At 39.0% G+C, this 23,553-nt stretch overlaps 1 protein-coding gene across 5 annotated transcripts in view; it reads right to left on the minus strand.

Annotated features, from left to right (window-relative positions):
- Window positions 1-20,243, minus strand: part of LOC108695592 (piezo-type mechanosensitive ion channel component 2) — a 246,704-nt gene extending 226,461 nt beyond the window's left edge. For all 5 annotated transcript variants that reach the window (XM_041567810.1, XM_018224178.2, XM_041567809.1 and 2 more), the window contains exon 1: window positions 19,100-20,243. In XM_041567810.1, coding sequence (XP_041423744.1) covers window positions 19,100-19,163 — 64 coding nt within the window. In that variant the 5' untranslated portion in view covers window positions 19,164-20,243. The remainder of the gene's footprint in view (window positions 1-19,099) is intronic.
- Between the last annotated feature and the right edge of the window lie 3,310 nt (window positions 20,244-23,553).

Here is a 23,553-nt window from a genome sequence, read left to right on the forward strand (position 1 = left end):
CTGCAGCATTAACTATATATAATAACTAACAATAATCAACTAACTGTAACATAGCTATTTCATTGACAGCGGCATGGGAAATGTCCCTTGACAGTGTTAAAATAAGCAAGTAAATAAAATTGTACAAATGGCATTTAGGGGAATTATTATGAAGCTCTGTGTGTGTGTGTTCAAATGCCTTGAATTTGTGATATTTCAGGCTATATAATATAATTTGTTATATTTTTATTTATTAAAATCTGAACTCACATTTTGATAAATCTGACCAATAAAGTATGGTTATTATGCTATGGTAAAAAGTTGTGCATTTAATTAAAAAAAAAAATACTATGTATTATAAAATTATGCTGATGTCTAGACATAGGGGCAGCCATTCTATATAGCGAGACAACAGGCAGTAACAGATGCGCAGAATATAATGGCTTTCAGGGATCAAATGCCATTCATAGCTCTCTGCTGGACTATAGAATGAAAACCTTCTCATATAAAAAAGGGCAAGAAATTATTTATTAAAACATTTCTTAACTTTATGATTTTACTTAGGAGTGGTGAATGCCCAAGGTAGTTCACACAACCACTGGGCAATTTTGTGTGCTTGCAAAATGCATTCAGCACATGAACACATAGGGGCAGATTTATCAAGGGTCAAATTTCAAAGTGGAAAATAATTCTAAATTCGACCATCGAATTGGATTACTCGAATGTTGAAGTCAAAGTTTTTTTTTTATCGAATTTGACCCTTTTCGGTCGAAGTCAAATCGTTCGATCGTACAATGAAATCCTTCGAATCGAACGATTTCATTTATCGATCAAACTTAGCCAAATGTTGGCTATAGGTTCTAGAAGGTCCCCATAGGCCAACATTGCAATTCGGCAGGTTTAAGGTGGCAAAGTCTTTTTAAAGAGACAGTACTTCTATTTTCGAAGACAAACTTTTTTACTTCGAATCGAAGTCGAATTTGGCCTATTCGATGGTCAAAGTTCCCAAAAAATTAGACATATATGTATTAACGTTTTAAAAAACACTACGTAAAAACAGCATGTGTCTCCTTGCCCTTAGCAGGGATATTTTTGACATGCCTGGACCCTCCACCATAATCATGGCCATCAGTTCTGCATATATCTTGTGGCACTGGGAGAAAAATACAAAAAAAATAGTATCATTACTCCCAACATTTTGGAATAGAAAGAGGGACAAAAAGATTTGCCGCGTGGAGCGCAGCAAAAATGTTTTGATCACGCCCAGTTTGTGACATATTTCTGTGGGTTTTCTGTGTTATTACAGTTTTGCTAATGAAGGTGAATTGCCCTTTAAGCTGCAAGTCACAGTTTCCCCAAGAGACCTGCTTATCTTAAATAGTTACAATTGCTTCTTTGCTTATCTTAAATTGTAACCAATGTATATAAATGCATCTGCCACGTATTCTGGGCTCTCAGCCAAAAAGCCAATTACGTTTTAGAAACATTGTATCTTTTTTCTGGCTGTTCAGTGCAGGAGATCAAAGAGAATGTCGGGACATATCAGTAACAATCTGGGACTGCAGGTTGAGCTGTCACAATTGGGATTGTCCCTTGAAAATCAGGACAGTTGGGAGGTATGTATTATAACAAATGTTTCGTATCACGGTTTGCTCCATTGTCATGCCACTGACTTCTGGCTCAGTAAGTTTCTTGGATGTGTCTCTGATGAGTTTGTTAGAATATAAATCCATTACCTCACTAATGGCAGCTGATGTCAGTGTTAAAATTAATGCCCTGGTCCTTCCTGAATTCTGCTCATGCTTTTTGAGCTTGCACACTAAAATCATATACGGACTCTGGTGGTATTATCAAAGTAATCTCTTTATAAATAATTCATCAGTATTACAACAATACGATCTATACAGATCGTGTGTATCAAAAAACATCTCAAAGCAATAATAATGTTGAAATACATACCACCCAATTATAACCAGACTATAACCAACTACAAGCCATACAAGGAAGCGGACACCCTTGCCACTGAATGGGCAATTGCGGATGAATTCCATTAGTAATTACTAGTTAAATAAATGGCAGGGTAAGTGGCTGACCAATTATAGAAGAAGCACTTCTATACTGGCTGAAAAATGCCAGAGGAGTCTACACCCTATTTGCTCGTTTAGTTTTTCCTTTGCCCTGACTCCTGTCCAGTACTATGACCCTTGTCTGACACCTGTCCTTACTACTGCTTATTCATATTACCCCTTGTCTGCCTTTGTATCTTTGTATTGTTCTATGAATTTGTCTGCAGTTCTTTGGCTTGTCTGTTACCTGCACTGACCTTAAACCATTTCCCTGAACCCTTTTCAGTTTCCTGGTGCTTGTTCTCCAATTGCTATTATTTTTGGGGTCTTTTATGGCTCAGTCTGTGTGTAACCTATTGACCTGTGCTATAGATACATTATTCCTTTTATTAAGGTGTAAGAGAAACAACTTTGTTATCTTAGATAATGTTGCCAAGACTTAAAGAAGAAGGAAACCCTGTAGAAAAAAAACCCCAAACCCCCACTCTACGTAGACCCCCCCTCCCTCCAGGCTAACTGCCCCCCCCATACTTTATACTTACCCCTCATAGTTACATAGTTAAATCAGGTTGGAAAAAGACAAAGTCCATCAAGTTCAACCCCTCCAAATGAAAACTCAGCATCCATACACCCCTCCCTACATTTAATTAAATTCTATATACCCATATCTATAATAACTATAGAGCTTAGTATCACAATAGCCTTTGAAATATCTATCCAAGAAATCATCCAAGCCATTCTTAAAGGCATTAACTGAATCAGCCATCACAACATCACCCGGCAGTGCATTCCACAACCTCACTGTCCTGACTGTGAAGAACCACCTACGTTGCTTCAAATGAAAGTTCTTTTCTTCTAGTCTAAAGGGGTGGCCTCTGGTACGGTGATCCACTTTATGGGTAAAAAGGTCCCCTGCTATTTGTCTATAATGTCCACTAATGTACTTGTAAAGTGTAATCATGTCCTTTTTTCCAGAGAAAACAATCCCAAACTTGACAGTCTACCCTCATAATTTAAGTCTTCCATCCCCCTATCAATTTAGTTGCACATCTCTGCACTCTCTCCCTCGTCACAGATTCTGGCAGCGGACTTGACAGCATCCATCTTCCGGGTCCTCGGTAAGCTGACTGGGACATCGGCAAAGCCCGTCAATTTCAGCACATGCGCAGTTGTCGAAAACCAGCAAATTGCTCCAACTGCGCATGTGGCGACATACCAATCTCCCAGTCAGCTTACCATGGATGATGGATGCCGTGAAGTCCGCTGCCAGAATCTGCGACGAGGGGTAAGTATAAAGTATTTCCCCGGGGGGGTAGTTAGCCTGGGAGTAGTTAGCTGGGGGGGGGAGGAGGGTTTACGTAGGGTGGGGAGTACGAGTTTTTTTTCTACAGGGTTTCCTTCTCCTTTAAGAAAAAAACATACAGGTTACTCTCTTTGACATACAGTTCTATAACTTTTTGACCCATTGTTTTAAAAGCAACTGCAGTTCAGTGGCAGATATGCTTTAACCATTAAACTTTATTTATTTAAGCTGTCTCTTCCCATCTGTGCTTGCAGGTCTCCCACTAGCTACTCCATCTTTGTATAACAACAAATCATAAAGAGGATGTAGCCTTCAAAGCATTCCACTGCAGAACTTTGCATCTCTGGAAGGGGTACAGAGGGGGGCTCAAGTTTTGGCTTCACATGCATTGATTTGAATAACAGACTGGAATATGAATAGGAGAGGGCCTGAATAGAAGGGTCAGTAATAAAAATAATAAAAAGTAACAATAATTTGTACCCTGACATTTGTACCCTGGCAGATTTGTTTTTTAGAAGGGAGTCGGCGACGCCCATTTTAAAGCTGCAAAGAGTCAGAAGAAAAAGGCAAATAACTATAAAACTATAAAAAATAAATAATGAAAACCAATTGAAAAGTTGCTTATGTTGTATAACATAATAAAAGTTACCTTTAAAGGTGAACCACCCCTTTAATGGATGATCATGCAAATAATGTTATAAATATATAACCTGCTTGCATAATAAGTTTACATAACTACATTATTATGTCATTTTCTCTTCTAACACAACAACTTTCAGTGTCTGTGATGGCAGGGGCTTGTAATGATGTACACTCTTATAAGAAATTATAAGTCACAGAGGCGTTCCATGACAATATAAAAACATGAGGCCAAAGGCTGAGTGCTTTTATACAGGCCTGGAAATCCAAGGTGACTTCTAATATCATATTTTTCAACAGGAGGTACTTTATTTATTATAATACACACGTTTCAGTGAGTCATGTGACAGACATCAGATCATTAAGCACCAATCACAAATGATGACCATGCACTGCTTATAAGAATATAATTTAGATAGGAATAACTAATGGAGCACAAAGGACGCAATACTCCTTTTGCAATACTTGCAAAAAGCTATTTATTTTAGTGCATTACACAACATATTACATGCCCTTTATCAAACTAAAAAATATATAGCTTTTTGCAAGTATAATTGCTTCCTTTCTGCTCACCGTGCTATTCTTTGTTATCAAAGTGTCAGAGGAGTCTCAAGTGTAGCATGCCCAGGTTTACCTACACCATTCTCCCATTACTAACCAGTACTATAAGTTAAATACAAAACAGGAAATAAATATAAAACATATTCAGCTCCTCAGGTCACTAGGCTCTAGATATCTATGCTATTTCATGTTGCCATAAAGTTGTTTCAGTAAAATGCTAGAAAATGAATCCCCATTTTTTTCTAAATAAAGTGTTAAAGCAAAACAGTTTATTTAAAGTCATATTTGAAACTTGCAAAAAATGAATAAAACTGAACATTACAAATTCCAGGAAAAAGACTTGACAACCAATCATATCCTGTTCATTTTCCGCTTGCTGCTTTGCTGCTCAAATATTACGTTCAAATGAAAATTGCCAAAAAATTACTTTTTCTTACTTTTTTTTTTTTAAACTATTTGGCTCGTATAAGACCTTACATATTGCCAAAATAAATGTGCAGAAAAAAACTGCACATTTATTACATGTACAGTAACTGACTTTCTGTCTGATACTGACTCATTCTGCACATTTGTTTTAGAATGTAACATTTGCAGACAGTTTCTCTTATGTGCTTACAGTAGATGCCAGACATCAATGAAATCAATAAACAGGCTTTTGTGAAGAAAAAAAAACATAAATTCCAGGCACAAAATCCCCAGGTGTAAATGAGAGGAAGAAGAGTTTCTTTGCACAAAATGAGTGTTGGCTGCACTCATGTCTTTTGTTATATACAACAGAACTGCTAGCTGCTCTTGTGTGATGCTGATTTTCAATGTAACGAAAATATTTTATCATTCAAAGAGATCTTTATAAACATCTAAATGTGTCTATACACAGCAGCATGCTGGAGCAACAATTTTGTTGGGCACCTCAGTAGCAAATAGGCACTGAATCAAAACAAAAGGGGCCACAAATCCCTTATAAACAAACAAAAAATTATATGGATATAACAGTATGACAAGTATGGGTGCAATATGTCCCAATCACATTTATTTAAACAACTGTTTTAATTTTTTCACTGCTGCTCTAGTTTAGGTGAAATAATATGCAAAAGGCAAGGAACACTGTGCCTAAAACACAAAGGCCTATTTTACATAAAAGTAAAAGTACCCTGATTTTTAAACCTCACACATTGTGTAGGTGGCACATAGGCATCCCTTGGGTCACCCCCTATGACCATGGGCACACATAATTGTAGGCTCCGCTGCTCTCAGCCTGTGTATTTTTTTTAGATGAGGGAAGCAGATCTGCTCTGTGTCCCGTCTCAATTCATATGAATTAGATCTGCCTGCGTGAGCAGCAGAGGTCAGCCAAAACACGTAAAAGGAGGCATCTTTGGGCTACACGCAAGTGGAAGCTGCTTAGAAGAATGGAGCAGAGGCACAGAACGGATCGGCTTCTCTCAGCCTGCAAATTTACATAGGCTGAGAGCAGTAGCACCTACAGCTCTATGTGCCCATGGCTTAAGAAGCAACAGATTCTAAAAGGTACTGGAGAGTCTTGTACGTATTGTCTGCCACTGCTGCAAGGTACAGAGTCCGGCTTGTACCACTAAAACAATGAACATTTAAACAAATAAAAATCTGGCTTTAGCACTTGCGCTTGTGGGTTTGGTAAATGAGTCTGTTTAAAGGAGAAAAAAAGGGGAATTTACCAAATGTTATGCATCCCTGATAGCCCAGGCTAGTGATCTTCCTTGTCATGTAAATATACACAAGTTTTTAACTAGAATCCTCATAACTTAATAGTATGGGGCCCCACAAATAGTTATGGAGGGGCCCTATAAATACTTATGGAGGGGCCCCATACTACTAGGTTATGAGGGCCCTCTGCTTCGCATCCAGTAGATTTTTTAGGCCAAAGATTTATTTATTTGTCTAAGTGATTATGTATTACTAGTAGTCAAATTGCTTGACTATCCACTTGCTTGGTAGTAGGGTCAATATGGCTGATCAGTTCCATTGTGCTTAGTTAATAAGATGAAGAACACTGAGTTGAGCACCTTCAAGTTTAAAATGGGTGATATTAGAGGTACTAAATTGTGATGATTTTACATTACAAATCATGATTACCTTTATTCTGTCATCACATGCACAAGATTCAAAGTCCAGACGGTATCACATATGAAATTGAAGACTTTATACAATTTATAATACACAAAACCCATGAATATCCTTTAAATGATATCCTTATAAATGGTGGTTAATGATGTCATCAGTTATAATCGGAACTTAGTGAGGTCATTTCTGTCACATGACTCACTGATACGTGTGTATATTATAATGAATAAAGTACGCCCTGTTGCAAAATATGAGGATATTAGAAGTCCCCTCAGAGTTCCATGACCTGTATAAAAACACTCAGACTTTGGCCTCTTATTTTTTATATGGTCATGAAACTCCTCGGTAACTTATAATATCCTTATATTTTACAAGAAGGGTACTTTATTCACTATATCACCAAACCATCAGATTCTATTGATCAATAACAAGCTAAATAGTTTAATTACAAACTGCTTTATAACTTGGCTCCTGCTATAACCTGAGTTGAAATGTGTTCTGTTTTGCCTTCTGTTTTAACTATGCATACATTTATACAATAGCATCACTAAATAATAATAAATATATCCAGCCTTGCATAATATAATGAAAAATAAATAAATATCCAGCCTTGCATAATAGTAGTATTTTGTGCTTTTGAAAAGAGCAATATTTTAGGTCCTGCTTATCAGAGAGAATGAGCACATAGCATTAGCTATTTTTATTGATCACATTATAAACATAGAATCCATTGATGTCTGGCAAGTGTAACTGTCTTTTTAAAGGACACAAATAGCATTAAATATTTAACAAAGCTCCACTGAACACGTTTCCTACAATCATATTGTACTGGTACAACATTATCATTATTATCTGAGTTCTATTCCAAGAGCTGGGGCCACTACCATTTTAAAATGTACAAAATAAAACCCAAATTGATTTTTATGCATTTTGCAATGTAGGACCTTGAGACTGCAAATAATGAGACAGCAGAAAAGAACGCTGACTTGCAAATTACCTTTGTAAAATTAAAAATGCAATGTTTGTTCACAAATCTATTCAAGTCCTCTGGCCTGTTGCTAGTAAATTAGATATGTTGTCCTCGCTCAGACATGCAAAGTACCGTATATACTCGAGTATAAGCCGACCCGAGTATAAGCCGAGGTACCTAATTTACCTAAGAAAACTGGGAAGAATTTATTGACTCGAGTATAAGCCTAGGGGTGAGAAATTCATTTTAGGACATGGCCAATTTAAAGCTTTAAAGTTGCTGCTTACTCACTGATCTGAAGCATGCAGTGAACCCTCCGTGCTGCCCATACTTCTTCCCCCTCCTCGCTTGATTCTGCTTCCTTAGCCCTCAGCCCCTCCCCTCTCAGCTCTTGTCACTCAGTCCTCCCTCTTCTGGCGCTACCTTTTCTCCACAGATTGAACCATGCTTCGCCTCTCTTCTTTCTGACAGGCGCCATATTTAAAAAGTATAACTTCAGAGCTGCAGCCCCTCCCGCAACTATGCGTCACAAAGGAAGCAGGGCACCTCACAAAGGGAGAAGACGCGCGCATCCGCTCACTGTACAGGTGCGTGCTCATATCACAGAGTGAGCGCGCACCTCGTCTCGAGCGCTCCTCTTCCAAACTCTTGCGTGCTCCTATTAAAAATAATGCGCACACATTTTCCCCACATCTCCTGCGCACTATGTGGGAAAAAAAGGGGAAGGGATGAGGAGGGAGAGTACTGAGTGACAAGAGCTGAGAGGGGAGCGGCTAAGGAAGCAGAATCAAGCCACGAGGGGGGAGAAGTATGGGCAGCATGGAGGAGTCACTGCACGCTTCAATCAGTGAGTTAGCAGCAACTTTTTTAGCTGACTCGAGTATAAGCCGAGGTAGACTTTTTCAGCACATTTTGGGTGCTGAAAAACTCGGCTTATACTCGAGTATATATGGTAGATGTCACCTATTGCTGCTGGGGCTTAGGAGAACACATAGTCAAAATCTAATGCAAGTGTTACTTTTTATGTGATTCCCTGTAAATAAAATGATATCGGCTTCCAAGAAGATGTTGCCACACTACACTAATACCTTTCACAGAAACTTTTTCTTTGAGTTTTGCCACCCCCAGAATGTTTTTATATTAATTACTATTGTGGCTTAGAACATTATAAGCCATTAAGCAACAATGTAACATAGAGCAATGTGGTACATAGAGACAGCCAGATACAACAGGCAGAAAGTCATCAGCAGTCTCCCAGAAGAACTGCTAGCCTGCTCATTTCTGCTCAAAGCTGTGCCCTCTGGTTTCCCCTAACACTCCAGAAACATTTAGGCTGGGTCCTGATGAAATCTGAGCTAGGTATATGTTGGCAAATAAACAATTCCTGCAAAACTATGTAGAGGTGTATTTTGCCCTATATAAATAGAGGATAATAAAAAAAAAATTTAGAAAAGAATTTACATTTTCATGTTCCAAATGCAAAACTATCGGAATCACTAGATGGAATTGCCTCGCGCCAAAACATTCCAGTTGCATCCAGATGCATGTTTGGCCACATCCTCTATTACCATGTCCATTTTACTAAATTTTGCAGGTTTGCCAAACACATTTTTTAGGGCCACTGATGCTGAAATTGCCCTGAGTCAGTTTCCCAAAGAGACCTGCTTATCTTAAATTGTTACAATTATTTATTTGCGTATCTTAAATTGTTATAAGTATCAAAGTGCAACTGCTCAGTGTTCTGGGCTCTATGTCAAATAGGCTCTTATTTTAATTAAGTTTCAGAAACCTTGTATCTTTTTCTGGCGTCAGTGAAGTAGATCAAAGAGAAACTCTGGACATTTTAGTAAGAAACCAGGGACTGTGGGCTGAGCTGACGGTTCTGTCCCGCAGAAAACGGGACAGTTGGGAGGTATGCTTTTTACACTTTTTTTCAGTGAATTTCGTTTTACACAGCATAATAAATATGCCCCTAAGAAAAAAGCATACACATTTCATGCCATTTTTTTTGCACCATTTTTAATACAGTGAAGTAAGTGTGCTGATGTGTGGTGTATTATCCCATCTTTTTTTTTTTACAGCATAATAAATATGCTCCTTAATGTAACATTTGAAAATGAAGTTAAAACATTACTAGAATATTTACTCTGAAACCAACATTAAACTAGTGTTCATTACACTGTACTGATATAAACGTATGCTAATAATCACTCATTAAGAACAAAGCAAGTACAATGGGAAGTTTTAACCATACATTACTGGGGCTGATTTAGCAATGCAGAAAGCATCAATCACCAAACTTTTCCACAAAAGGAACTAAAATGTTCTGAAAGTTTGCTATGATTATTTATTGTTATTTTTTATTTCAAAGGGGTTGCCCTGTAACATTTTTATTGGCTAACACGATACAGCAAATTTACAAACTTCCCACACAAAGAGCTGCAATGCTTGCTGACCCCTGTAGTAGCATGTATAGGAGATCGGACTGTGCTTATTAGCTTTCCAACTTTACATCTTTTAAAATTTGCTTGCAGCTTTTTTCTTTTTAAACTCACACCATTACCACAAAGGGATAAGTAATTCAAATACACCTAATTTCCAATGTTTAGAACACTTATGGAAGGCTGATTCTAAATCTTTCTTCATTACTGTAAGGCCCATATGCAAAGATTATCTTGTTAATGTAAGTTTTAGCACAATATAGCTTTGAAAATTGGCTACAACAGTGTACAAATATCAGGCGTCTTAAAGTAATGTATATTGCTGCTGTTTGTGCCACACAAATCACAGGCTCCAGGTGGTAGCACTGGTCTTTTGAGTCTAATGCAGTGAATAATATATAAGTGTATGTCCGTCTATCCTTTATTTTCAAGTCAAAAGTATCTAAATAACCTTGATTTATTCTATTGATACAATTTCCTGCCTCTTATTATTCTAACAAGGATGCATAACAGGGATCTTCCAGCTTTAAGAGTAGGACTTCACGGACGATTTCCGCACGATCCGACGTGCTACACAAAAACACAGCCGTCAGGTCGGATGCGAAATTAGTAAGGTAGGTAATGGAAATGTCAGGTGAAGTCGCAGCTTTGATCCGACGCGACACGACTGTCAGATGCAAATGCAGTGTCTGCATCCAACAGTCGTGTCGTGCCGGATCAACGATGCAACACCATCCGACAATGCATTCACTTACCTTATTTCCTTCGCATCCGATTTGATGCCTGTGTTTTTGCGCATCGGATCACTCCCTAAGGTGTGATGCTAGTAAGGTGGTGCTGTATTTAGACATTAGAAAGTAGTGGAAGGGCCACAATTTGCAACACTGTACAGCATTGTACATAGCATTTTACATGTTAAAGGGTTCCTCCAACAAAAAAAACCTAAATTTTGCACAATTAAATAAAATCAAATTTTAAGTTGCTTAGAATTACATTTCCTTTCATTATCAGTTTCTGGAAGAAGGATCCCTTTAAATGAGGATACATACACATTATGCATCGCTTTGAGTTCTTTGTTCTCACTCTTGAAATTGTGTACCAGATGTCGGTTCTCCTTCAGGTCATTTAATCAGCTGCTTCTACTACACTGTTTCATGGGTCAGATCCGAGAGTGCAGAAAATGCAAACAGTGGGCAGAATTTACAAAAGTGGCATTATGACAAACTGAAGTTACATTGTTCTTTAAGCCAGAAAATCATTAAACAACAAATTCAATATTACCTAAATGTCAATTTACACCAGAATGTTTGTTTCTAGTCAATAAGGTGGAGTAAAGCAACGTCATCAGTTTCACTCTATGGGGTAAATGCAGTAAAAGGCGAATTTTTGCAAGCATCCGATTCGTCACACTCCACACCACTTTGTCTGGCGTACCACTACGCTAATTCACTAAAATACAAAGTTGTGTCTCAGCAGCCGAACACTGGCAAAGGTTTGCTAGCGTTAATTCATCAGCGTAAGCATTTCAAAATGATCTTTGCTATCGTTCAATTCTGCCTAGAGAAACTTTGTTAGTACTCTTACACTTAGGTCAATTTGAATAGGTCAGGTTCATATAAGTCGTATAGATTTATTGGAGGTGTTGGTTAAAATGCTTGAAGTGGCCACTTAATAAAGATTACTGAGATCCACTAATGCCCTAAAACAAATGTGGCATGCCCCTCAAATGGTTAGGTGTTAACAAAGATTTGTTAACACGCAAATCTTTAATAGTTAGGACTTTGAAAGACAATCCCGCTTTAAAAAATTAAAAAACGCCATCATTTTTACAACTTTTATGAATTTCCGGCATACAGGATATGATGTCACTGACATGAGATTGAAGAGGATGTAGCTTCATCTTATCAGTTCCATTTCTAAGGTGGCGAAGGAAACTCTGGCAAAACGTTCTGTAAAATTCGCACTTTAGTGAATTTGCAGAGTAACAATTGTTCGTCTGAGTGAAAATTTGTCTGGTGATAGGGCGCAAAACCGCGCTAGCAATGGTCTCTTTCACTAGCGAATTGTCGTCTACGCGGATGAAGAGGTGTAGAATATGTGAATATGTGGAATTCTCTCCCTGAATCAGTCGTACAGGCTGATATATTAGATAGCTTCTAAGAAGGAGTTGGAAAGGCTTTTTAGCAAGTGAGGGAATACAGGGTTATGGGAAATAGCTCATAGTACAAGTTGATCCAGGGATTTGTCCCATTGCCATTTTGGAGTCAGGAAGGAATTTTTCCCCCTCTGATGCAAATTGGAGAGGCTTCAGATGGGTGTTTTTCCTTCCTCTGGATCAACTGGCAGTTAGGCAGGTTAAAATAGAGTTAAAAGGTTGAACTTGATGGACGTGTGTCTTTTTTCAATCTAACTTACTATGTTACTATGATGAGATTTCTGGCGAATTGTCGCTAGCGACTTCGCCCCTTTAGTAAATCTGCCCCTTTGCTTCTGAATTTCACGTTTACTCCAGCAAAATTTAGTTAATAACTTCATAAATCTTACATCATAAGTGGCATAAGTTGTACTACAAATGATGAACTTAGATATTTCATATCCTCTAAAAAGGCATTTGAAATTCATGAAATGGAGTAAGGCCACAATCACACTTAGCGTATCCTGCTTCTCTCTTCCTGCGTTTTGTAATCAGGCAGAAAGAAGCCGATCTGCTCCTATCAGCAGCTCTCTGTAGCTACACTGACAAACACAGCTTTGGCCTGAGTGTAGCTACATGGAGAGGAGTGTATATAGGCTGAAAAACGTGAAAGGAGGTATTTTCGAACCAATATCAACGCCATATAGCTGCATTCAGGTCAAAGCTTTGTCTGTCAATGCAGAGAACTGCAGAGAACTGTTGATTAGAGCAGATCCACTTCTCTCCACAGAAGAGGAGGATATGCTATGTGTGACTGTGGGTTAAAGGCTTTAGTAAATCTGAATTTCTATTACCACCAATAATATTTCTTATTCCAATTTCAGTTTATTTCTTACTCCAATTTCCCCTCAGTCAAGGAGCTACTGCTTTTAATCTCAGTTAATATCAGTTACACTTACAAATAACATTAAAACATTTACTTTTAAATTGTTTAATGAATGTATTTTGGAAAGTTGATTAGAAAGTACAGTTTCTTTCATTATGCAAAACAGGTTTGGGTGGAGGATCCCCTCTAAAAATATTATAAGTAAGCCTGAGCTTAAGCATGGTAAAAACAGGCAGTCTAAAAATTACTGGCAACTAAGCAGCATATGTATTTTTTCCTTTATTAATCAGCTCTGCATCAACAAGAATTTAGGGTGTGGCTTACAGTTATGGCGGATTATCATCCTTTAATACACAGCACCAATATCATTCATATCATACGCTGCCCTTGTACAGCTTACAGTGTAATGTCCTAATCAGTCATACAAATGTGCACATACTTGGTTCTGGCTCAGGAGGAGTTAGCTTAAAGGAACAGTAACACCAAAAAATTTATGTTTTAAATGAATGACAATATAATAGTGTTGCCCTGGCTACACAATTCGATGGTAAAGATAGAGGAGAATGTGGGGAGTGCAGTGACATCTAGTAAGTGCTGAATGGAAAGTAAAAGTAATTGCCTGCAGACAATATGTGATTGACAGCTATTTTTAAATGAGCTTACAACAGCTATGAATGCTTTAATAAAAAAGAATTTGGATTTCATGTTTAATTTTAAAAGAACTTTTATTATGCAGCATTTTATGTCTGGGTGACAGCTCCGCTTTAAGGATAGTCTACAGAACCATTCCCTTGTATATTTGCTCTATGCCATTTAAAAGAAAAAAAAATTGATCAAACTTTTTGAGCTATTTATGTTCACAACCACAGTGCTGAAAGGAATCGATATAGCTGTCTGATTTTGCTGGACAAAATAAAAATAAATGGAAATGATGAAAAAAAGTTGTAAACTACCAACATAAATGAATGAATCGAAACACTTTTAACGAGAAAAAAAATATATCAAGAAAACTTTCAAGAAAATGCTCTTTATGATGAGGCCTTAGGTACTTTAGTACTGTAGGTATGCCTAATCTTTAGAATTTGTATTTTGCTTCTCCAATTTACAATTAGTTCCATAGCTCCTGTGGTTGATCTTTAGCCCTGTAAATGACAAAAAGCCCTCTTTGTCTTAGAAGGCCTTCAGCTTTTCCAAAATGTATCTATTAATAAATGTATTTGCAGAAAATCTATAATCACCTTATATGGAAATGGTCTATGCTGTATGAATATCACAGAATGAGTTTTGCAACAAGAAATATTAGCTGTGTATAGTATTGCCTAGCATATAACTGGTGGTGCAAGGGTTTATTTGCCGAATCATTGCCGTGGAACCTTATCTGAACTCATTTGATATAATACATGTAATATATGTATATATAATAATGAATAACGCTGAATTTGACAAAAAGTATAGTAGAGTGGCTTCTTGTGTTTGTGTAGCTAAGCAAATGAAGTACAGCAAACTGTATACTGTGTACATATGTACAGCAAACTGTATTTTAGTTTACTTCTGATTAATTACTTTCTCTTTCTCAAGAAAGACAATGTAAACCTATATAATCATGCTGTACATACAAGGCTTGCCTTACATAACAAGAAGGGAATCAGTGTGATAATGCATGCACATGTTAACATCTGTATGCTGACAAGCTAACAATTAGAGGACCTGAGGAACAGCTAAGGCGTGTTTTGGATCTCTATGTGGTGTCTCGCACGCCCTTGCAATTGTCTGCTCATTCAGATCATACACTGTGGTTTTCTTTAACAAAAGCTTTGGGCTGCAATAAACAGAGAAGCATTTGTGGGTCTGATTGTTAACACTGAAACATTGGTTAACCAAAAATATCACCACACCCCAAAATATCCGACATGTATAATACATGATGACAGACATACTTTATTCCCATCACTTAGCACCTATTTTTCCTTCAGTCACTTTAAATGGAAATATGGGGCCAGTCTCTGGAAATAGATATTATGATCAGTGCTTTTTTTCCCCTTCAGACCATTGTGGCTTTTCAGTAATGTATTTTTGTTTACTGAAACTGAATCCAAACTCATTTGCAGCCTTATCTGCTGGCTGCGCCGACTTATAGAAAAAGTGGCGTCTGTTTTTGAAGGGAGGGGTAAACAGCCCATAATCAGCTGCAGAAAGCCGGCAAAGTCCAAGGGATACATTCTAGTACATTTCTACTGCTGCACATTCAAGAACTCGGTTGTAGGGTTCATCTGGACACAGCACACTTCAGTTAGCTGGGATTAAAGTATGCAAGGCATGTGTCTTCCAACCCTAACAAGCACAAATGAATGTGGTATGTTATAAAGGTAAAGGGATTGCACTACACATTCCAACTAACTTTGATGTGTTTGAATTACCTTCGATTTATCTTTAATTAATCATCCCAAAATGCATCTTGGAATTTTTTAATCTTAGACAAATCTATTACCTATTCATGTTTAGACTGCAAAATGTAGTGGCATTATACATTATTATATAACATACCTGAAGTGTTCTCAGAATTTGTTCTCTCGTATGACTCATGACTATGATTCAGGGGATTACATTCAAGACTGCCTTGGAAATCTAGTGGATCACCAGTTGGGCGGATACAAATCAAAAACTGTAGGTTTCATCTGATACTGACAATAATTACAAAAGGCCATAAATAATTCCTCTATAATGGATACCTACTTTTTCCATATTATTCTGTAGGTATTTTTTTGTAAATTGCCTTGTGTTTCTATATTAATCCCAGAATACTGTGGAAAAGTGGAAAAAGACAGACAACATGAAGTAGCATTAAACAGCAGGTAAAGCAATGACAAAACACCTCTAGGCTTCTCCCTTTTTCCATAAACCACATGCCATAATGTTTGCATGATGTCCTGAAATGGGTGTTTTCAGGTATTTCAATATTTATCATTTTTTATCGTTCAGGGTTATCATTTACATTGTAATATGAGCTCCATAATTAAAGCATTATAGTCTATTTGATGATGCAGGCTTATCAATTTGCTTGAAGTTTATTTGAATTAGAGCCATATGCTGCTGCCTACAATCACATGAGAAAATTCCACTTACTACTACAGTACTAACCACCACAAGACCAGCATTAACTTTAGCTTTAACAAGTTACAAACACCCCTAAAGTCACTGAAAGTTGATAACATTAAGTATTCATAGTTAAACTGTAATCTGTTTATGGTAAAGAGAAAGCAATAGTGCCTTTTTTCAGTCTAACCGATCTACATTTATGCATTTTACCGTAGGGGAAATGACCTTACAGGAAAGTGCACAGCTCAATACAGCTTTTGCTCTTCAAAATCCAGCAAGGTTAGAGAGCATTAGCAGAAGTTTGAATTGGTCCCAGCTAATAAATAAATGATAATCATACAGGAAGAGAAGGTTGTTCGTTATTGAAGAAAACTATAAGAATGCCGGAGTTCTATGGGTAACTTAGCATTGTCCATGTGTAGTTACTTTTTGGCTCACAGGATGGTTAAAGCTTTCAAGCAAAGCAAAACTGTGAGACAAATTCTAAGAAAAGTATTATTTGAGAAAAAGGGGGGTAAGGGCAGTGATTAGGTCATATCACAGGAAGTCTGGTCGACAACCTCCGGCCAACCTGTAAACCTGAAACCTTACAATAAAGAATAGAGAAACATGGACTATTCAGCCTGGGCGCAGATGTTGTTAATTGTGCTTAACAACGTGTAAAATAAATCATAGGTCGAGTTGGACCAATGCTGCTGTCCTTAACCCCCTCAGTTCTCCTCCTAAAGAGATTTCCATTTGTGCTGCGCAAACTAAAAATACCAATTAAATTCCAGATGTTACGCTGCAATTTTTACTTCTTGGTTTTTCTTCTGTATTGCTGAGTTTAGAGTGGAATTATTTAGACATGTGAGACCTATTGAAACCTCTCGGTTGCTAGTTCTAAATGTTTATTACTACAGGTATGGGACCTGTTATCAAGAATGTTCAGGACCACCTGGGGTTTTCCGGATAATGGATCTTTCTGTAATTTTGATCTTCATACCTTAAATCTACTAAAAACGTGTAAACATTAAAAAAGGCAATAACCTGGTTTTGCTTTAAATAAGGATTAATTATAACTTAGTTTGGATCAAGTACAAGCTACTGCTTTATCACTACAGAGAAAAGGATACATGTTTTTAAATTTTTGATTATTTGGATTAAATGGAGTCTATGGGAGATGGCCTTTCTGTAATTCGGAGCTTTCTGGATAACGGGTTTCCGGATAACAGATCCGATAGCTGTGACCCCTTGCTTATGAAATATTTGTCTTCTTTGGCACAACGCCGACAAATAAAAAAAATATCTTTAGTTTAACAATGCTGCATTAGAGAATTATTTGGGTACCTGCAACACAGTATTACAGGAAAACCAATTAGAAACCAGGCCAGTGAATATTCCAGTGATACTTTTTATATTCTTGTAACTGAACAGACAGGGTGCATATCTTAGAACCTTTCAGAGTATGCTATGAAATATTAATGTTCTTGAAAACTGTGCTAATCAGCTATGTGCCACTTCCGTGCATGCATTTATCTCCTTCTTTTATCTCATTCGCTGAAGCCAATTGGCAAGATTAGAGATTCCATAGGAATTATCTACCATGGAAAATGTGGAAACATTCAGTATAGGATATCTCGCTAGGGATAATATAATGAAATATGAACGACTTTAATGAATGCTATTTACCAATTTAGAGCCAAGAAAAGTGCCCAGCCTGTGTTTCACTAGAAAAGAGGACGAAAATATCTGTCTCAAAGACCTTTTAACATGAGATTCAAGTGTAAATATGTTGTAGATGCTGTAACAAATAGCCATGATCTTATCATCAAAGGCTAAAGGTGGCCATACCCTATGGCCACCTTTAGCAAGGTCGCCAAATGAGCGGATCTTAACCCGATATCGGGTGAATCCGAACATTAGGCCCTGGGCGCAGAAGGGTTGCAGGACTGCGTCAACTGCGATCCTGGATCGTTAAAAAAAAAATCAAACTTGACCAATCCTTAACTGGCGATTTTTGGCCTGATATAGATCGGGAGGACCCGTTGGAAGCCCCCACACATGGGCAGATAAGCTGCTGAATCTGTCTAAGGGACAGATATCGGCAGCTTTAATCTGCCTGTGTATGGCCACCTTTAGTTTTGGCAACCTGGAGTATAGTGCCAATGGATCAGCCTTGCCCAATCTGCAATGCTTTAACTCAGGGATGGGTACCCTGCAGAGATAAAGATGCCACTGTCCTGAAACCCTCAACACTAGCCAACACCTAGCTGAAGACTAGAGTTTGGCAACAAAGACTTGTTCTAGCTTCCTCTCTGCCATAACTTCCAACGCCTAACTGTCCATCAAATGCTGTAAACTGTGCAGTTTAAAAGGTAGGGAATTCCATGCTGAAAATATCCTCTCTGGAATTCATCTTGGCTCCAGCCTCAGAGCATGCAACGTTAGACCTAACTCCACCTTAGCATTTTCGAAATATGCTGGCGCTATATAAATAAATTTTAACAATAATATGTAACAAACCGTACACATGAGTAGCAATAGAATCCATAAGCAAAATGATGGATCACATGAGGAACAATGCAGCTTGGTGTTGCCCTTGGAAAGATACTAGCTAGCAACTGCAACACTAGAAAGAAGAGCTCATAAACTGAACAGGCAAGGGAATAGCATAAATGTCATTTGATTGTGTGCATTCACTGCTAATTGCCAGGGCAAATGTTTAATGAGAATTCTAATGAGTATAAAGTGATAGAGGCAATGTATGGGGGGTGCAGGGCACTAGAGCTACACTTTATACCTGGGGAGAAGAGGAGGGGATGCGCAGGCAAAGACCTCCAACTTGCCCCTAATTGTCAGCATCTTGTGCACGTTGAACAGATACACGGGGGTGAAGGAGAGTTTGTTGAGAGGAGATGCTGCTTGTTTAGGAAGGAACTTACCTACAACCAGGCAGAGGGGCAGAAGAAATCTAAAGATGAGGCCACACACCACTTCCGATGCCATCGCGTCTGATTTAAAGTCACGATTAAAATCACCAAGCCACAAGCGATCTGCTACTAAATTGCCATCACCTGAGTGTCCGGCCAAGTGCGCAGCTGACACCGTTTGTCATGGTCACAAGCAGCGTCCCGGCATCTCCAGCCTCCCGGTCCTCAAGCGCAGCGGACTCGCCTTGCGCCTCCCCGACAAACTATTGCGCTGCGCCCACAGTGGCGCTCTCATGGCTCCCCATAACACGCACACACCGACACTCTCTCCTCAACGCCAGCGGGAAAGTTTAAAGGGAGTATCAGGGTGACAGTGCGATACAGCTGCTCCCCCGTTTCTATCCACAGGCTGTAGCGCCTCACCTTATCCCCAGGAGGACCCCCTGCTGTCTGCAAAAGGTAGGCGCATCCTAAGAGCTACTTCTTCTCTCCATCGCCTTCCAGAAGGATCAATTGCGCCCAGCGGTTTCCAGGGAATACCACACGGCGTCTGCAGCGACCGGGCGAATCGGCCTGCAGTTTGGTTGCACAGAGGCTCCCGGACACCAACCGCTTTGCCGGCTTTACCCTCTGCCACACTTCACCACCACCTCAAAGAAACTTTGCAGACCCCCGCCCTGTACGAGCAGGCGGGACGACCAATAGTAACGATATAGCAGGATGGGCTTAGCCAATCAGATAGCGAGTTGGGAGGGGCTTAGGGTATTGCTCTCCAAGAGAGGAATGAGTAGAGTTGCTGGTGGGACTTTCTCGCTCACTGGCAATAGGTGTTGGTGCGGCCCGCGAGTGCTGCTCCTCGTCGGCTCTGAAAGTCTCAGGTTGAGGTCCCCCGTTTAAATAAACACAGTACTACAAGTAACGAAGCGTTTGCCTCTCAGCAGCCGCTAGTATGAAGAGAGAGAGATGCTCTTGGGTCCGCACTGTAACCGGAGCGCTGTTTGTGTTGGGACTTGTTCTGTCTCTCGCTGCTGCCCGTAGAACGATTGCAACAATTGCGGATTGCTCTGTATTCTCCTCCCCTAATGTGGCTTTTGCGCCGTTTGGCATTTGCCCAGGTTCTCCAGCACCAGAGTGATCTCTTATGAGAGGAATCTAGATACAAGTACAATGGAGTTATTGTCCTGCAGTTCTTTTACACAATAGGGAATGGCCTGGACTGGGGGCACCATCAGACCTAACACAGAGCTTTTATTAATCCACGTCATTTTCTTCAAAATCCTTTTAGAACTAATATCCCTAAGGGATCTTTTTTAATAAAAAGCTAGCCTCTGTGATTATGGTGTAGGGACCCATAGGATTAATGTGCCCTTATGGCTTTAAATCCCTACACTTCCTGATGTCCCTAGTTGCTGGGCAGATGTCCATGTAGCTAGTTGTAATTTACATACCCCAGTTATTGGCCAATAGGTGTTGTGACCACGTCCTGTCACAGTTTGGTATAGTGAGTGAGAAGGAGTGGATCTTCCAGGCTGTAAGAAGGGACACAGTGGATAGGGTGTCAGGCTTTAGGTTCTCCTCGCTGACCCCTCCACTGGGTGGGATCCAGACCACATTTGAGGTATTTCTGCCTGGAGGGAAGTTGTACTGCCTTGACTACAGCCTCTGGGAATGCACCTGCATCTACCTCTGCTATACTGTCTGAGCTGTGTGCCTATATATTCTGCAAATGCCTCTTTACTGATGTAAGTAAACCTGTGAATTATTTGTCTCTGACAAATAAGCTTTTTGTTCTGTTTGACTGCAAGAACCTTCTGGCACCCATTTCTTCATTGGTTAAAGCATAGTAGCCTGTGGGAGTTGTAGTTGCACTACACTGCACCTTCAATACTTCCTTTCTGCCAAGGCCCTGCATTAAGAGTACAGTGTAACCCATGCTCTAGTATACTAGTGGGTTGTTGACCCCGTTGGCCTGGATAGTCCAAAAACCTGTTACAAGGGTTTATACAAATGTTGTCCTGCAACCCTCAGCAACACCCAACACCAAGCTCAAGTTTAGAATTCAGCAACTGAGACTGCTCTAGCTGCGTTTTTCCCACAACTCCAAAAAATCCACAAAACCCCAAAAAATCTCAATCAAATGCTGTAATCTCGCATTCATAAACAACATGATGGATCAGATGAGGAACAATGTAGTCTTGATGTTACCCAGTGGCGTAACTAGAGTGGAAGCAGACCTTGCAGTCCCGAAGGGGGCCTGGGGAACAGGGTGGGCCCAGACCATGGGGTCTGCCACTTCTATAGATAGAAATTATCCCTCCCTCCCCAGCCTCTCTTCTACCTGCAAGCTGGGAGGGAGAATGTAGGTGTCTTGGAGACAGAGGCGGGGAGAGGGAGTGTGGCAGACCAGGTAGGCATCGCTCTGAGCCTTTCACAGATTTTGTTTGTGGGGCCCACACTAGTTACATCACTGTTGCCCAATGAAAGACACTAATTAGCAGCAGGAAAAGCAGTACAGGTATGGGACCTGTTATTCAGAATGCTCAGGACCTTAACTTTTCCAGATAATAAATCTTTCCGTAATTTTGATTTCAATATTTTAAGATTACTAAAAAAGAATTTTAAAAAATTACATAAACCCCAAAAATAGATTTGCCTTTAGAATTGTTCTGCCATTTTTATAGAGAAGAAGGAAATTATTTTTTAAAATGTGAATTATTTGCATAAAATGGCGTATATGGGAAATTACCTTTCTGTAATTCAGAACCTTCTGGATAATGGGTTTCTGGATATCAGCTCCTATACCTGTTCCAAAAAAAATAGTGCCTATAACATAACTGGACAAAAAGGCAAGGGAACACCACAAATGTCATGATAATGGGTATTCTAGTTTCTGGTGACCATACCCAAAGCTTTAATGAAAATTATAAAGTCATAAAGTCATTGTTTGGGGGCTGTAAGTCGTTAGTGCCATACTTTATATCTGGGAAAAGCAATGGATGCAGCAGGCAAAGATGTTTAACCTGCTTCAGGGTAGTCCTATTACAATTTTTTTATTTTCAATTTTAGGGCAACTGTAGGGCCCAACCAATGAGGTCTTTTGCCAGGGCCAGCTGCTACCTAAAAAAGCTCGGACTATACTGACTAACAGCCATTCTTGAACTGCAACCCCTTAATCAGCTTTTTTTACATTGGAAAAAACCTTCTCATTGCTCAACACCAGCTGATTTTGACCCTCCAAATTCCCTATCTGCAACACAAATTGAAATGGATTATAGAAAATGAAAAATTGTCTGGCATCATGCCAGTATTATAAGTAGCTTAACCCTCCCCTCTCCCTTTAGCTTGCTTAGGTTTTGCTGGGCTTGTATATGTGTGCAGTGTTGGACTGGCCCACAGGGATACCAGGAAAAGTCCTGTTGGGCCCAGGTGTCAGTGGGCCCTTGTGCTGCTAAACATTTGGCCTATTTCATGGTCATTCCCTGTTTCTATGAGAAAAATAGGCTAAATAGATGGAATATTGGATTATAGTATGTAAAGAAAGGAGACTAGGAGAATAGAGGTTGAGCGAGGAAAGGAAGAATAATAGTACTGATAGTGGGCCCCTGGTCTAAGGTTTTTTGGTGGGCCCCTGGTCTAACGAAACGGTTGTACCCATAGTGAGCGTCCCTGCTGCCCCACTAGACTACCAGGTATCTTTACACAATCTTTCTGTAATTTGGATCTCTATACCTTAAGTCTGTTAAAAAACAGAGTAAAAATACTAAAAATGCATTTAATGTGATTGATTTGTCACCAAAAAGGCTATGGGAGATTCTTTCCTGTAATTTGGAGCTTTATGGATAATGGGTTTCCTGATAATGGATCCCATACCTATATAGCAGAAAACCGGGGATGATTTTTGCATGTTGGATGAAAATACTGGCAATGGCAGGTAATGGTTGCTTGAAAAATGAATATACAAAAACATTAAGACATGGGTTAGATTTAAAAAGCAGATGCATAAAGAAAGAGAGACAAGGGAAAAATCAGAAATACTGAGGTAAGGGGCAGAAAAAAGTACTTAAGAGACAGATGGGCAAGTTGGGCAAAATGAAGAAATTGGGTTTAGAAAGGGACAGAAGAGGTAAGGAAAATATGGGTAGAAGAGTTGAAGAGGAGAAAAGAAACAGAAAATGGGATAGTTAGAGCAAAAGATGAGGGAAGAAAGAAGGCTTTAGAGAATTAAGGAAACAAAAGCTTTTCATTAATGTCCTTTATGTCCCTAGTTCTCACTGTGCTGTTACAGTAACAGTCCTCCTCTTAATTTCAAAACTAGAATCATATTTTCTATAAAAAAGGCATAAATAACTTTTTTTTTCATATTCCAATCTTTTAAACGTATATTATCCCTTCCCTTTAGAGTGTATGCCTATGCATAGGGCCTTCCTCACCTTTTTGTACCTGTATTGATTGTGAAATATGTAACT

The sequence above is a fragment of the Xenopus laevis genome, chromosome 6S, assembly GCF_017654675.1.
Source record: "Xenopus laevis strain J_2021 chromosome 6S, Xenopus_laevis_v10.1, whole genome shotgun sequence".
NCBI classification, from domain to species: Eukaryota; Metazoa; Chordata; class Amphibia; order Anura; family Pipidae; genus Xenopus; species Xenopus laevis.